Below are 17,325 nucleotides of genomic sequence, written 5' to 3' on the forward strand. Positions count from 1 at the left end.
TTTCATAGTCAAACATGAATAAAAAAAAACAAATATCTATAGATTTACTATTGATAGTCGTATGTAAACTACGTAAACTAGACTAAATTCTTTGCAATTTTTATGATACATGATTTCATCATTAGGTAATGAAGATATGCGAAGCTAAACTATGATGTATAAATTACTTTTCTTTTTCTGGAACTTCCAATTTGAAAAACTATATGAAGGGATGATTTCCGCGCCCTATATATATATATGTACATATATATATATATATATCAAATTTTTCAGAATAGTTTTCATTACATACTAAAATTTTAACGAAATCGGAGGGGTGTAACCTAATCTAGATATTTACCATTTGAAACTTTATTCGGAGGTGTGATCGAAAAACGTTTTGAATTATTTTATTTAGAAAGTAATAGTCTTTAAGAAGGTAACATATGATTCGGATTAATTTACAAAGCGATGTCTTTGTCTGTCAATCCACTTTTCCCAATATTGAGTCTATAAGTAGAAACGTTTCTGTTTGTTGATTTCCAGGAATAGTATCAAAACGTTTCAATATTATAACAATTATTCCGATCCTTTACTACTTCATTCATTTGCCATATTGATTTTCCCTTTCTTTCTCTTTCTGTACTACTTGTTTCCCTGGGTCTATCTTTACGCCTCTGTCATTTTTTTCATAATTCATTATTATCGGTTTCTTATCCTGTCATATTTATTTTCCCTGCTATTTTCCTTAGTTGTTTTATATTTGTTACTACTAATCTATGTCATTTGGTTCATTATCCAGGTTTCGCCTTCATATATTTAGGTAGATACTTTTCTTCAGTGCTTCTCAATAGTGCCTCTTCTTCATTTCTTTTGAACGGTGTTAATTAGACTGATTAAATTTTGATCGTCAAAAGCATAAGCACCGTTTTTTCTATGTTTATTATTCTATCATGACTCTTGGCAACTTCCTTGTTAGCACTTAGTACAGTTTCATCTGTTTTTTCTTCCGAAGGTCGATTATAAATGACTATTTTCCACTGTTAAACTGGTAATACCAATTGTAACCCGTCTTAAAGTTACTTCATTATTATAGAGACATATTTCAACATTTCTTGAGTTTCTAGATTCACGTTTCACGCTAATACGATATCTGTATTTGATAACACTTCCAATATGAGTTAAAAAATGTGGATAATGTTATAAAGATATTGAGGTAGAGATTAATTATACAATAGTTATAATTATTAGTTAACTATTATTTAAATAATTAACTAATAATTTTTATTTAAATTATCTGTATTCAGAGGATACTCATTTATTTTTGGAATGTTCAAATGGGAATGCGTATTTTGAATTATTTTTTGAATTAATGACGTGTAGGCTGATAAATTATCGATTACTAACTTGGTATTATTTACAACGTTAAACAATGAATCCACTAGTAAAAATAAATTAATGGGTTGGACATTCTAATGGAAATAGAGTCGGAAGGTATAGGTTTAGTCCAAATAATGTGAGCACATTTTGTACAGTGTGGAACGGTTAACGATTGATGATTGATGTCAGTTGTCATTAATCAGAATCACTGATTATGCAGTACTAAAATAGCTGTGTTTTCAAAGAAAGGGTGTCTTACGAAGTTTTGATAGTCGAGAACTAATCACATGAACATGTATAAAATTTGGCTGCCATAAACAGTCGAAATTGATGTTTAGATTTACCATTGGAAAGAAATCATTTTCAGTTATGCGAAACTATGAAATTTTCTGTCAATTTTCTTGAAATTTAATATTACATATTTTATATACCTTTTGTAAATAAATGTAACTATAACTGACATAACTCTATTGTGCAGTAATATTTTCCATTAAATAATTGAGAATTTTGGTGTCTTTCTTCTAAAAAAATTATTAAATTCATGGGATTCCATAATCAATATTCCAATTGTTGCGTGATATAAATATTAAATTTATTGATTCTGTTTGCTTTTCATTGATTTTATTATAAATGACAAATAATTTTCATAGGTCATATTAGGTTAGGTCATTATGAAAGTTGAATATTTATTGGTTAGATTATGAACGACATTAAATATAAATTAAAATAGATTAGCTCGTTTTGAGTGAAGTTAGTTTCTTTGGTTACTGATGACATTGTTTTTTTTATAGAACTTGTCTTCTATCTAAAGATATTCATAGATTACACTGAGGTTATTTAAATGATTTTTTCTATTAATACAATGATAATTTTGGGTAATATTTATGTTGTGTTTAAAACAGACTTTTTTGTAACTTCTTTCAGTTATCTACAAAATGATCTTCATAGAAAACTTGAGAAGCAAGCGAACACCTTTCTGTATATTATTTGCTATCATTTTTGTGAGAGGTTATCCGATTGATGAGTGACCAATGGATTTTTTATCAATATTTAAACAAGGAATGTCATAAACTATGTTAGGCAATTAGTTCGTAGGTTTTCTATCTTCGATTTCAATGAATGCACTTTTGAAGTGTCAATTTTTGGTAACAAGATGATTGTACTGCCAAATCGTATAATTTAAGATGAGTTATCTTCTTTTTGATCAAAACCTAGTATCTAGATTAACTTTTTTGATATTGTTCCTTGATATTGTTCCAAAAGACTAATTACCAATGTATATTGCTCTGACCAAACCATACATTCCCATTCTCGATAGTTCGGAGACACCCTGTACAATTCGTGTATAGTAATGATATCATTTTTTGATTTCCACCAAGTAATTATTATTAATTATCGAAATTGTGATAATTCATTTTACATATGAGGTTCATGTTAGTTTATTTTAATTAAGTAAATTATAAAAATTTAGGGGAAAATTCATTGAATATGAAAATGCATTTCATATTGAAATGCATTAAATATAAAATTGTATTTACCAATATAAAAAAATCTGCAGTAGAAACGAAATTTATTAGATATTTGGTCCTATTGAAATTGTTGATAATTATATTGATTTAAATATTCTTAATGGAGTTAATCTGCGCCATGCGGATTCTGAGAAGATGGCTCGATGACCATGGACTATCGCTAGCAGCAGAAAAGACCGATATGATCTTCTTGACCAAGAAACAGAGGGCAAACTTTGATAATATCCAAGCGAAGAAAATCGAACAGTTCTACATCGAAACGAAAGGATTCATGAAATATTTAGGATTCACATTCGACTCGTAAATGAGTGGGAGCATCAATAACCACACAGTCGCTATTAGATACTTCTATACGACGCAGAAGAATAGCCAGAGTGCAACTCAGTTATACAACGCTTTTATAGTGAACACCACTTAGTATCAATCCCAGCAGTATTAGCAATCTGCTAGCACTCGAATGCAAGATAGTATACAAGACAATATATAAAGTAATGTAAAAGAAATGGCCAATAAAATTATCGACAAAGTCTGAATCGGAACAAACAAAGAGTAAAAGCATTAACGAGATAGATAGACTGCTCGCTTCTTATCAAAGCTGAAGGCTGGATAAAGGAATTATTATTTGACCAAAATACTGTCTGGGTACGGTTACATCCTACATTTTCCACCGAGGTACACAGAAAAATGTTACGGACGAAGAAACGGGACAGTTTGGTCGATTTCCACGTAAAGCAACAGCTAAAGAGACCACAGAACAACGAATAAACAGAGCAAACGCAAATCAAACGAAGAATAGTTATTCCGTGAAATTATAACCCTGGTCAAGGATGGGAACTCCAAAGAGTTTTAGTGTACCTTTCAATCTCGTATGTCCACTGATTGTACGAGTGCGCATTTTCCTTCTCTTGGATGTTCTTCATTGAATTCTTGAGATACTAAAGATTGATTTTTTGGAATTATGTTAATTGCTACAGTCTTTTTAATGTCAATTACCGAACAATTTCAGCCTCTACTGCAATGTGTATCTTCTATTTTTACCATTTTTACCATTTTTCATAATGTAGAATGTAGATATTGAATACAGTATTATTTTAACTTTCACTTACAAAATTGTTTATTTTCCTACCTAAGAGCTAAGAAAAACAATCAAATGGAGTAGAGATTAATTCTAGGCCAATCAGCAATAGAAATTCATTACATACAGATTGTGGCGTTAATGCCAGACTTTTCAATTAGGTACTCATAAGATATGAAAAATCTTCATTCTAATTTCGATGAAATAAAATTTTTCCATGTTATACAGTGTACTTCAAAACATATGAACAGTTTTATATTAATTTTGCAGGTAGTACAACTAATTATTATATCAAACTCCTTTAAATAACTAAGTAGTACCAAATAACTATTAATATTGTAAATGTTCAAAATGGATAATTATAAATAATATTAAAAGGAACGAGGTTGAAGCTTCTAAACTCATTCCTGAAAATTATAGAATTCAAATTGAAACACTATTTAGATAGAAAAATGGATAAAATTTCGTGTCAAAAAATACCATTGAAGCCAAAACTTGATAAATATTTTGTGGCAGGATAATCAACCGTTGAGGAATAGTTTGCTATGATTAAACGAGTCAAAACGAGCACCAGGGACGATGCATATGGATGGACGGCACAAAGAGACTGTCTCCGAACAAAATAAACAAAAAAGTGGACAAAATGATGTTGTATTATCGTAAACTGAAGCTGATTGGAATACTTTTTTGAAGATGAAAGGGGACGCACAGTTACAGTGATTTCAGAGCGTTATATGCACATATTAGACGACTTCTGTACCCAATAGATCCCTTTCTCTAGTTCATGAAAATTTTCCTGGCGAATTTATTTCCAGGAGATGTTAGCCATGATTTAACACTTTTTTCTGTGGGGTTATGTCAAATAATCAAATACAAGAATGAAACAAGAAATTATTCAATAAACTTTTTACTTTTCTTAAAATTGTTTTTTCACGTGAACTATCTTTTGAGACACCTTGTATATTTAGTGTGAATTGATCGGTAAAGACTGTTAATGGTATTAATGCTGCTTTTCAAAGATTTGGTCAATTTGGCGAAGAAATACTGACTTTTTTATTGCTTGAACCCTGAACAGATTTATTATTTTTCATAAAAACAAAATATCTTCCGTTAATCTTGATTGGTTTGTTGTGTATATTTTATTAGAATAAGAATAACAAAATTTTTATACGATAAAATGAATTTTCCAGCTATGAAATCTATTTCGTGATTGGCCTAGGATGATAAAACGGGAAAACCACGCAATACATTGCGACTGTTTTCAAGATAAAACCGTAAATAACAAGACCTGCTTTCGTATCCTTTTCCACTCTCGTTTATTGAGTTTAAACATATATTTTTAAATAGTCCAATAAAGTTTCACTTTCACTTTTCCCTAATTTGAAAAAATACAGTTTTTGTATTTTTGACCAACAATTTATGTTTTGTAGTCACGTCAACGGATACATAAAACAATAAGTCCTCAGAAACAGCTATGAATTTCATGATTTGTCTTAATTTTTTGTTTTTCTTGCCATAATTTCGCAGTTATAGCTACATTTGCGTTAAATTTGCCGAAGTTAAAAAAATACATTTAGATGGCTATGACTTCCACAATAAATTATTATTGTTGAATTTTATTGAAATGGATCGTTTATCTGAAAAAGAACGAACTGATATTTTAATGATATTAGGATACGGTGAGAAAGAAACGTGTAATATATTTAATGATATATATCCTAACAGAAATCCCAACAAGATCTATTGTCGGTAAATTAGTAAAAAAGTGCATCAACTGAAAACAAATCTTTAGATGTTTATGTTCTGTTAGAAGACGATCCACACTTGAGTACTAGATAAATAACCAGGGAACTTGATATTTTGCAAACAATTTCGTAATAAAAATTTTACGCGATAATAAATTCCATCCATACAAAGTAACGTTGGTTCAATAGTTGTCAGATGACGATTTTGATAGACGTGGAAAGTTTGCAGATCTAAAGATGGAAAACTGTTAGAATCGAAACAATCCAAATTGTTTAAGTAATGCGAGAAGGCCAACTTTTGTATAGCTGAAAATGTAAATCAGCATAATTGTAGATGCTGGTCACGTAACAATCCTCGTTAGGTGCGTGAATCCCACACCCAATATCCCGGAAAACTGAACTGGAATAATAGGCGTATTTTGATTTATTAGAAAATAGTATTATACCTGAGTTGGTTCGGATATTTCCAAATTCAAGTAAGCATTTTCAATTACATTTTAAAAAAACTTCATATTTGGCTACAACAAGATGGTGTCCCACCTTACTATGCGTTTGTGGTGTGGTGATTCCTAAAACTTTGTTTCCAGAAGATGGATTGGAAGTCGTGGTTTTATCGAATGGCCTCCGCGTTCACCCGACATGAATCCTTTGAGTATTTCCGGTGGGGTCAATTAAAAAACATACTTTAAAAAACAAAACCTGCCAATAATCAGGAATTAAAAGATTACCACAGAGATAAGAAGAATTGAGCAGTCAGGGATGTATTGCATAGTTTTGAACATCGCATGGCTTGTTGTATTGAAGTAAATGGACAACATTTTGAGTATCTGCTTTAATCGCCTTTACTGGAATTTTCCTACTTCTAACATAACACATACATTTATAGATTTGTATTCAATTGTTGTATGTTTTCTGTGCCATGATTTGGATAAATATTTAGCTACACCAGTTTCTTTGAACTTTTTACCAAATTATTGACAGTAACATTTATTGTAACTTTGGTGGAGATACTGTAAATGTGGCTATAACTCCGAAATTATGGTATTTAGGTAAAGAGAATATCACATCAAACATAATCAGTATTTCTTAAGGAATTCTAAAAACACATATGGTGATCCATTAGATATAACAAAGTTTATTACTTTTTTGGAAAAAGGAAGATCTGACAACAATGTAGATGCCGCCATAATACCGGCCTTATCACAAGACTCTTGGGCACCAAAATTTATAAAAATCTTACAAGTAGTTTCCTAGATAATTGAGGGGTTCCATATATAAAAGTCACTCTGTATATCAATGGAAAAAAATTGACACATTAGGTTTCTTTGAGACATATACACGTATATTTTTATGAAAAGTCACTCTTAGAAAATGTATAATAAAGCTTCGATTTTCGTGAATGTTTGGCTTCTGGGAGGTCCCTTTCAAGTCTCCAGCAGTAACCTGCTAGTATTCGTGGACTTTTTTCCCTTGATAGCGCTTCTCTGTTAAGGAAATGTCCTGATGAAATCTTTCGCCTTGTTCGTCACTCACAGTACAAAGATATATTACATCCCAAAGCTTTGTATAAGCTTGTAAGCTCATTGATTAAATCTTTATAATGTTTCCTAGGAAATTTTAGACAGCATTCACATTTCCAGGCGACTTTTTCCAGATCATTCAGCTTTCCTTCAAAGTTTGCATCCTTCATTATTTGTCTACAATTTCTGTCTTACTGAGTGTGGGAAATTTCTCTTTCAGGTAAAAGAATCCACTGCTTTTACATAATTTTTCATCAGGTCGACCTTTATATACCACGGTGCTAGAAGTTTGTTATCAGGGCTCACTAGAGAATCATTTTTAACATTCTTCTGCCCTGGAGTAAGTGATCTACACTTGGACAATATTTTGTGTTACCAAACTGTAGCCAAAGCAGAAGAGCGATGACTCTAAAATCTTCTCTGAAGTCTTTTTCATATCAGAACTATGGGCAATCGGTATTGAAGGACATTTGTTTCCGTTGTATAGCAACACTGCTTCCAACCAATTTTCGGAGGATCATATTTAAATTCAATAAATTAATCACTACAGGAATGTTATTAAAATAGACTAAATCATTTGCTTTATAAACATAAAGTTTCATTTCATCATTACGATGTCGAAAATAAGAAATATTACTAGCACGAGAAAGTAAATTTTAGTTGTTTAATGTACACCCCAAAAGTTCAGCTTGTTTTTTAGACAAATTCAAACCACGTACTAAATCGTTTAAATCATGAATTCGGATACCTTATCAGATTGACTAAGAACAGATTCTGAACAAGGAACAGAATCCAGACTTTCTACTTGATAGAGGCTTTGGGACATGTAATTCGGCACTATGTAGGATTGGTCTGTTAGTCGATGATAAGTTTTGGTACTGAAAAGTGTGTTTGGACATGGTTCTGACGCCTTTTGTTTGAATAAAACAAAAGCACTTACATGATCTTTTGGTTCCGTCCAAATCGTTGGTATATCAAAAGGGAAATCTCTAGATTCCTGTTTAGCTCAATCCAATTAGAGTCTCATACATGCTTCACGACATATACAGAGTGTCCCACGACGTGTTAAAACTATCTGTATATGGCAAAATACTTATAGTAAAATCATCAAAATTTCTACGTTTGGGATCTTAGATAAGATATTTTTAACTAAAATATTTTCCAAGTTGGCCGACTTCCGGTAGACTATAACTTTGTTATTTTGAATAGAATACCCTGTAGATTAATACATTTTTGAGATCTACGTGAAATTTTAGTAAATTTTTGCTAGAAACTTTTTTCTAAAAATGCATACTTTTTGAGTTATTAATTTTTTTGTAAAAAATTTGACCATTGCAGACCCTTATAAATTCTTTTTTTACGAAGATAACCTTGAATATATGAAAATTGGTTCTGTTCGGTTTCTTTTAGGAAAATCAGACGTATTTGATTCTATGATGAAAAATTTTTCATTTTATACAGGGTGTGTATAAAAGTGTTCAAAATTTAACTTCATAAATACCAAATTTCTCCATTTTTTTTAATGGAACCACCCGGTTTTATCTATTTTAATGCATTCAGGGGTGAAAAATAAATCAAATTCATGTATAATTTTCTATATCTAAACCTCACCTTTATCCAAATATTAAATGTTTTCTGTAAATTTTTAGAGATGCTGGTGTGGGCTAAATTTTATTTTGATCCGTTGATAGGGGCACTAAGAAATAAAAAAAGTATTTTTCTTTATCTTGTCAATGTCTGTAAAAGAATCATTGTATTTTCTAATCCTATTCCAACTGTTTATCGTTTCCGAGATATTTGAGGTTTTGAATTATTATTGTATTTTTTAACAAGTTTTAATTTTTTATGTATACTTTTAGTAGGCTTAGTAATAAATGACACTGTCATTAGTCAATTGTTGATACTTTGGAAAATCGTTAAAATGACTCATTCTCAATTAATAACAAAGATTATGTAAATAGCACCAAATAAATAGACCACACCTGCATCTCTGAAAATTTACAGATAACATTTAATATCTGGATAACGGTAAGGTTTAGGTATAGAAAAGTAAACAAGAATTTGCCTTATTTTCAACCCCTGAATGTATTAAAAAAGAAAAAACCGTCTGGCTCTATTTGAAAAAATGAAGAAAATTGATATTTATTAAGTTAAAGTTTGAACACTTTTTGTATACACCCTGTATGAAATGAAAAATTTATCAACATATACCCAAATACGTCTGACTTTGCTAAAAGGAACCGAGTAGAAACCATTTCTTTATCTTTCAGGGTATCCTCGTAAAAAAATAATTTATAAGGGTCTGCAACGGTCAAATTTTTTACAAAAAAATTAATAACTTAAAAAGTATGCATTTTTCGAAAAAAGTTTTTAGACAAAAGTATACTAAAATTTCACGTAGATTTCAAAAATATATTAATATACAGGGTATTCTATTCAAAATAACAAAGTTACAGTCGACCGTCTTTGAAAATATTTTAGTTAAAAAGATCGTATCTGAAAACCCAAACGTAGAAGTTTTCATGATTTTACTGTGAGTGTTTTGGCTATATACAGAGAGTTTCTACTCGTCGTGGGACACCCTGTATGTGGAACTCAGGATTTATCTTGGTGGCGCACAGGAAAATGAAAAGAGTCTAAATAGCACCTTTCAATTAATGGTGTAAATTTTCGACGCTGAGATGTAAAAGTTAATTCTCCGCACACACAACAAAAACTGTCGGGTTATTAGAACACTTTCGTGGAATATTTACAATGTAACAAACGTAACTTAGTTAGATGCAATCGCCTAAATTGAGTTATTCGAACACGTAAATGAGGTCAGAAAAGAGTATATAGGTGTCACAGGTAGAATGGATTTGACTGAATCAAAATAATATTTATTTGTTATTAGGGTACATCAAAACACATAAAAATAATCAGTATTTACCAGTTTAATCAAACTATAAAGTAAAATTACTGATGAGAAAATTATTGTTACTAAGCATGGGGTGCTTTGATGATATTTTTAGTTCATGTTCCTAGTCCCGGGCTTATCCCCTGTATGCAATCCTGTATTCCCGGGATTAGAAAAAAGGTCCAGTAGTGTAACCATGTTCTTAGGCTATTGGAACAACTGCAAACGATAGGGAAGTTGTTATAAACGTCCCCCGAAACACTCCAGCTCACCGAACGGATTTCTTTGGGTTAATCTTCAACTACTCACGAACTCTTCAACGTTCTATTCACTAGGTTTTGGTCGTCTTGTACTTCCTTTTTCACAAATGTGATTATTACGCAGCTTGTGCTGCATAGTAAGTACATATTTCTTTACTACTAGCGCTTTCTAACGGACGAGGGCGAAAACATTGTGTGCGTTAACTCACTGATGCCAACAAGCAAAAGAATCGCTTATAATTAAAACTTATTTTTTGCATATTGTATATAACGTGATAACTTATTACTAATTTTTTTTGTTTAATTGATAAACTATTTACTGAGGTGTGAAAATAGAGCAAATAGAGATACGAAAATTGTAAAATCTATTATTTGGTCTGTTTCTGAGGAAATTTAATCTAGGAATTATACAATGAACATTTATACTACAAAAACTGTGATTTTCCAGTTAAATTGAATACAAAATTCCGATAGAATAAAAGCCTAATTCGATGGGACTAGCATGTCCCGCTTCTTACTGATATTAAATACAGAAGAAAGCTGAAAAGCAAAGTTGATGGCGTCGCACGTTTCTCACCTGAAAATTAATTGATTCTCATTATAAATCACCCACAATAATGAAAATATATGCGAGAATTTCAATGAAAGTATCCATCTTAACAAGACAGACGTCTACTTTTATATTATTCTTGACGTATTTTTCTATTTCTCCTTCATGAAAGAAAGAGAGGCTTTGAGTTCATAGGTTAGTTAGTTTTCAATGAAATACTCTTCATAACTCAACTCATTTTGCTCATAGGACAAATAATTTAAATAATCTCCTATCCAAACTAAAATATCAGGTAATAAGTAATCAATTACTTGCAAATTCTACAAAGTGTTTCTTTAGTAATCAAAAATATTGTAGTGGGCGCTTCGTCAATCCATTTTAAGACAAAAACTTCCCATAAACATGTGTGATAAGTCTCTACGTTAATGATATACAGGGTGTTGAATTGTTTGTGATAAATGATTCTCTGTAAGTGATTTGTATATGGTAATAATCAATTTGCTTCGTTATTAACGCCTGCAGAAGCATCTAGCTATGTTTTGATTATTATTTACTGGAAAGAGAAATTTTTAGGAGCGTCGGGTGTGTTTAGTTTTAATCTAGAGCAGATTTCCTGTATCAGTTATTCAAAACATTGCCTCCTCTAATATATTTCCAGCTACTTTGTATATCTTTGCAATCTCATGGAAAAAATTATATTGAGAAGTGTAGAATGTGAAATAATTAAGGTCTATGCACTCTTCTGAATAGACAAGTCAGGTTCGTAGCGAACACACCGAGTGACAATATTTGTAAAACTCACGCACGCACAACGCATGTTCCCAAGAGCCAGGCTAGCGATTAACAAACTTCTTGCTCCGATCCGGATAACTGTGTTTACACAATAAGCAAAATTTTTTGAGACACTTTGTATTTCAAAGTTCAAATAAAAATTGTATCGTGAGATTATGGATCCAAGGAAATCTGTGAGTATATTCTTTATACTTTAATGTATAATCGCCTCTTGTCAAAATATCAATATTATTGCTAAAAAACACAATTTTAGACTTTTCCAACAATTAGCACTTTGCTTAAAGTTCTAGCAGTAAAATGGATCAAGAAATTGGATATTTGACCTCAGAAAATAACACAAAAGACATAAGTATGTTCGGAAATAGCTCACGTAGTTTTGTGAACATCGAAATTACAAACTTTGTACTGAAAAATCGAATGAAAAACTGGCAGATATATTGAAAAATTGGGCGTTCAATATGAAACGTGCAGACAGTGCAGAATTTAAATAAAGTACGGTGAAAATAATTTGAAATATTTCTGGTTGACAGAAAGTTCAACAGAGAGGTTAATCCATTTATTTAAAGACGTAATTTCTAGAAATGCAAGAAATGCTCCTGAAAGAGAAAAGTTATAAGATATTTCGGAAAAAATCTCAGCAGTTCTTAATGAAAAAGTAATCACCAAAATTGTTTCAAATTTCGATGAGGTTCTGCAAACAATTTTTTACCAAATTTATTCTGTGCGTGGTATGATATATCTTTTGCTGGATTTATTATTTCAAAAAGGAGTTCCAAAAATTGGGTCAAAATACGGGATGTATTGAGTGTAACTATTAGACTGATATGGATACTGCTTCGTATATTTCACAGTTTTTGTATAAGGACTTTTTTGGGTGCTAAAAGTATTTGGAATTTCCATATTTTATATTTGATTCGATTGGTTATCATGAATTTGATATTGACGTTAATTGAGACTAACTAACTTTCTATTATTCCGATATTTTTAAATTGGACACTATATTATTCATAGTTTTGCTTCATCATGCACATTCGTGGATGAAATTGCCTACATAAATCCAGATTTACTCCAAATTGCTCTTCTTACTAGAAGCTAATTGTTATATGTTCTCCTGTAAACGATATTAGTAGGGAAATATACTTTTGTGTCATTTTCAGAGTATATCTAATACATTTTGAGAGAAATATGAGAATCAAAGGTTGAAAGGAATGAATTATACAAGACGGCTGAAATTATGTTCCAAATTGAAACATTCGACAAATGGTATTTGACTGAAAAACGATTTATTTGGGTCAGTAAGTTACACTACTGGTCAAAAGTTTTTGCCCGCTCCATAGTCTATTCATTTAATTTCAATTAGATGGGAAGCTGGCTACAAAAAATAGTGTCGATAAGGTGCGCGCCATTTCAGCTTGTAAACTGACGGCCCCAACTTAGTACAAGATTAAACGCCACCAAACTGTTTTCCCGAACGGAAAAATTAGCTGCAAACCCTCGTAAGAAGGGATGGAAAGCTCCGGAAAACTCATCTGAACAACCTCATAACGTGTGCGCACGAAACCTTGTGTAACGTGTGGTTGAAACCTCAAATAAGAGGCCGGAAAACCCTCGTAAGAAGTGACCGAAAGTGCCACCGCCAGCAACGCAAAAAACGGGCTTCTAATTTTTTTTTTCATTTACTTCGCCGATTATCAATTGATTTTGATCAAATTTTTTGAAAAACTTTTGGGAATAGTTGTAATTTTTGAAAAAGTTACTCAGTACTGAGCTATCACACCGACTAAATATAATACATCTTTATAAAAGGGCAGTTTTATTTTGTCCGTGACGACGAAGTTAAAACTTGCAAGCACTGTTTGATTTGTTTATATTTCTTTCTTTCTGTGAATTTATTCTCCGGAGTTTATGATTGTAGTTTAATCCCAATTGAGACGCAAAAACGAGCTGTGATTCATACTTTTTGAACCAAGACGTCTTTTGTCAAATTCGTATACGAATTTTTTTCGTTTTCGCAAGTATCCTGTGAAAGTGAAGTCTTTATAGTCAAGGTAAAAGTTACCGGACTATTGCTGCCGAATTGAAAATACCTCGACGTACTGTGGACTCCAACGTAAAAATATATGCATTTACCATGACCTTTTGCGATAGAAAACGTTCAGAGTGGCCTCGAAAAATCACAATCCCTAAAAATAAACATATTGTATTCATTGACGAGTCATGGGCCCAGAGTTAGCATTTCAGATCAATGAATCCAGTGATCTTCCTTTGAGTATGTCTTCCATTGAAAAGGAGATTAAGGAAAACTGGCCTTTGGAAGGTTGCCAGTGAAAAAACGTCAAAATAAAATTAAGAGGTTGCGGTGGCCTAGATATAAAATTGGATGCATGATGAGTGGGAGAGAAATTAAGGGAGTGATTCATGCATGAGTCAAAATTTGAGGTTCTTGAGTCTAGGAGAAGGTAAATGGAAGAACAGATGTTTTATCCATGTATAATACCGACGAAGGAGGCGCGGTGATAGTTTGGGGATGTTTTAAAGGAAATGCAACACGAGACCTGGTAAAAATTGAAGCGATTTTCAAGTGAGAAGGATATAAAAAATATTAAACGGAAATGTAAAACGATCTGGCCAGCGCCTGATCGAAGGCAAATTTATTTTCTAGTATGACAACGACCCCAAGTAATACTCGTAGTTGTACAAAGAGTATTTGAAATGATTGGAAAAGAAAAATGTACTGAAAGCTGTTCCAGTAGCCCCAACATCAACTCGATTAAGTTGTTGTGAGATCATTTGAACATGAAAGTCAGAAAGCAGCAAGTCACATCTTGGAATATCTTGAAAAACGAATGGAACCAAATAGACGACTTCCTATTTGTAGAAATATTACAGAGAATGCTAATATTGGGCACCGAAGTAATAAAATCGATCGTATTGTTTTTATTTGTTGTGTATAAGGTGGGCCAAAACTCTTGGCCGGTTATGGTGTGACTTAAAAATATTGCAGTCGAAAATAAAGAATTGTTTTTAATAATTTGTTTATATTGGTATATAATCCTTTAGATTTAGAATGATTTCGAACTGCTGTCGACAAAAATGATATCAATTAACAACAAAATTGAGACAATATTCTAAGCTAACGGTTAGAAAAGAACATCCTGTATGAATAAATAGCCATGGAAATTTTTTTTCAATGATTCTTGGAGAAAATGAGATTTGAAATAACGTCATTATTTAATGGAAACATCGATTGAAATTTGGCATTGAGTAGACTTAAGTGGACGATATTAATAATAAAATTAAACCAGTGCGAAAATTGAAAACACACTTTATTTTGTTTTATATCCAAGTTCTCTCAACCAATTTATCATCTGGACAAATTTTCCGTACAACTTAACGAATGTTTTTAATTACATTCCTTAGTTCTTGAGGGATGATCTGCAATTGCCCATCGAATTCTTGCATAAAGTTAGGTTTCATCCCTTGAGCAGATTCTGTAAACTTTTTGTGTTGCTAATTCTTAAGGAAAAAGTTTAAAATTATCAGATCTGGATGGCCATCCACCTGCCTATCGGTTTGGAGGGATCAATGTCATTTCAATTGAATTGAAAGTAAATACGACAGTAACTTGTAGGCATCATCTTTCCATTATGAAACGAGAAAAAGAGTTTTAGGCTGTCACTGTGTCACTATTGATACACCAGATCTTACTAGTGATATCAGATTATAGTATAAACGAAGCAAAAACAGCAAAAAAGGAGAACCAAGATAGTATGGATTGAGGAAGCTAAGATAACGAGAGATAAAAGAGAAAATCAATGGATAGAAAAGAATGGAGAATAGAAAGGTTTAGAATTAAGTGAAGTAGATATGAAATGTTATAATCAATTCTATTTACCTCTATTATTTGGTCCCATGAGGAGTACTGAAGCTGGTTGTGGTGTATCTGGTCGGACTTCCACTTCCAGACTGTTGGCACGATATAACCTAAAAAGAGTAGCTTCGCAACGAAGCCTCAGTGTACCCCAGCTTCCACCAACACCAGATAATTCTAATCTCCCTGTTTTCTTTTCTAATTGATCTTCTACTGAAGTTATCCACTCGGAAGTATATGCAGGTACCTGAAATAAGAAAAAATACTATATTAATACTTTGAGTGCCAATGCGGGATCACATGAATACATTTTGGGTTTTCAAGAAAATAATTCTTGTCCTTCCAACTTCTTTTCCAAATAGATTCAACTTTCTTCAACTTCATTTTCATATTTTCCTCATGCGTTTGGTTCAACCTAGAAGGGAATTATCGAAGAGCTCCGAGCACCATCAGATATAAAGTGGTTTGGAAATTCTTGAACATTTTGTGAGATCTGAGCTAATCTGTGGTATCAGCAACAGGACAATAGAGAAAACACTAGAAAATGAGGTAGATAGGAAAATAAATCAGTCACTGAAATGATCTACAGAGGTTGAGACGGTATTCCTCATAATTTATAACCTAGGTAGCTAGAACTATCCCACATCCTGAACTTTTTGGAAGGAACGCAGTATATATGATACCCTGAACTATATGAAGGTACATCCCATTCTCCAGGCTGAATATTAATGAATATGGATGGAATTGCTCAGAAAGTATATTAGTTTGAGTAATAATTCTAGATTTTAGTAACATTTGAAAATGTATATCGAATTTAAAAAAAAATAATGATTTTGTAGATATGTTTTTGTTTTCATGGCGCTAATCTAGCATAGAAATTTCGACAAATTTATGCGGACTAAATCTAGTCTATTTTGCATGAACATGGACAATGCTGCCACCATATGTCGCTCAAAAGGGTTGATTTTGAATGTTGGCAGCCACTCTTCGTGTATCAATTCAATTAGTACAATGTACTTGATGATAGAGTGCCCGGTGTGTCGTTGTGGTCATTATATCCGGCGCGGTTTCCTATTTATTTTGGAAAATGTAAATCCTCGTTTTTCATGTCACGTCTGACACGACACGGGAAATGTTTCTTTGTATTTCGCACATTATTCTAACAATAGTATATAAATAAATGTGTACGAAGCGGTAGTCAATATCAACAAAATGTGATTTATTACATTTAAAAACATTGGTATTCTTTGGACTGTCTTGGATTTGGCAAAGTATAATAACGAAGATTGCTATCCATATTATTGGTATTAACAAACATTGACTGGTTTTGACTGTCATTGACATTGAAATTTTCATATTATTCGAAAAAACATGAACCATGCAATGCAAATATTGGACAAATTTTGTTAGACGAATCTAACTTATAAATCTATGAGATAAAACTCAATATTTGTCTCTCCATAGCAGATTTTTGGTACACATAGTGTGACCGTCAATCCAATGTATAATATCAACTGTTGAACACGGTGGAGGAAATATAATTTCGAGTTGGTGAATTGTTTATATGCGAAAGATGCATGTACTCTACAGAGAACATAAATATACTAGAACCTGTGGGGCTGCCTCCATTTATGATATTTTATCACGCTACGATCATGGATCAAGCTCTTTGAAATTTTTTATGCATCATTAAATTTAAAAATATACTTCTTTAAAATTATTTTTTTA

At 31.9% G+C, this 17,325-nt stretch overlaps 2 protein-coding genes across 2 annotated transcripts in view; both read right to left on the minus strand.

The window, feature by feature from the left end:
* Nucleotides 1–17,325, minus strand: part of LOC130896783 (uncharacterized protein C14orf119) — a 374,082-nt gene that overhangs the window by 282,947 nt on the left and 73,810 nt on the right. The window lies entirely within an intron of this gene.
* Nucleotides 8,538–17,325, minus strand: part of LOC130896746 (uncharacterized) — a 469,987-nt gene continuing 461,199 nt past the window's right edge. Inside the window, exons 5-6 of the mRNA XM_057805043.1 lie at nt 15,622–15,844; nt 8,538–10,961 (exon numbers count right to left, since the gene is read on the minus strand). Of these exons, the coding sequence (XP_057661026.1) occupies nt 10,882–10,961; nt 15,622–15,844 (303 nt within the window). The 3' untranslated portion in view covers nt 8,538–10,881. The remainder of the gene's footprint in view (nt 10,962–15,621; nt 15,845–17,325) is intronic.

The sequence above is a fragment of the Diorhabda carinulata genome, chromosome 1, assembly GCF_026250575.1.
Source record: "Diorhabda carinulata isolate Delta chromosome 1, icDioCari1.1, whole genome shotgun sequence".
Taxonomy (NCBI): Eukaryota; Metazoa; Arthropoda; class Insecta; order Coleoptera; family Chrysomelidae; genus Diorhabda; species Diorhabda carinulata.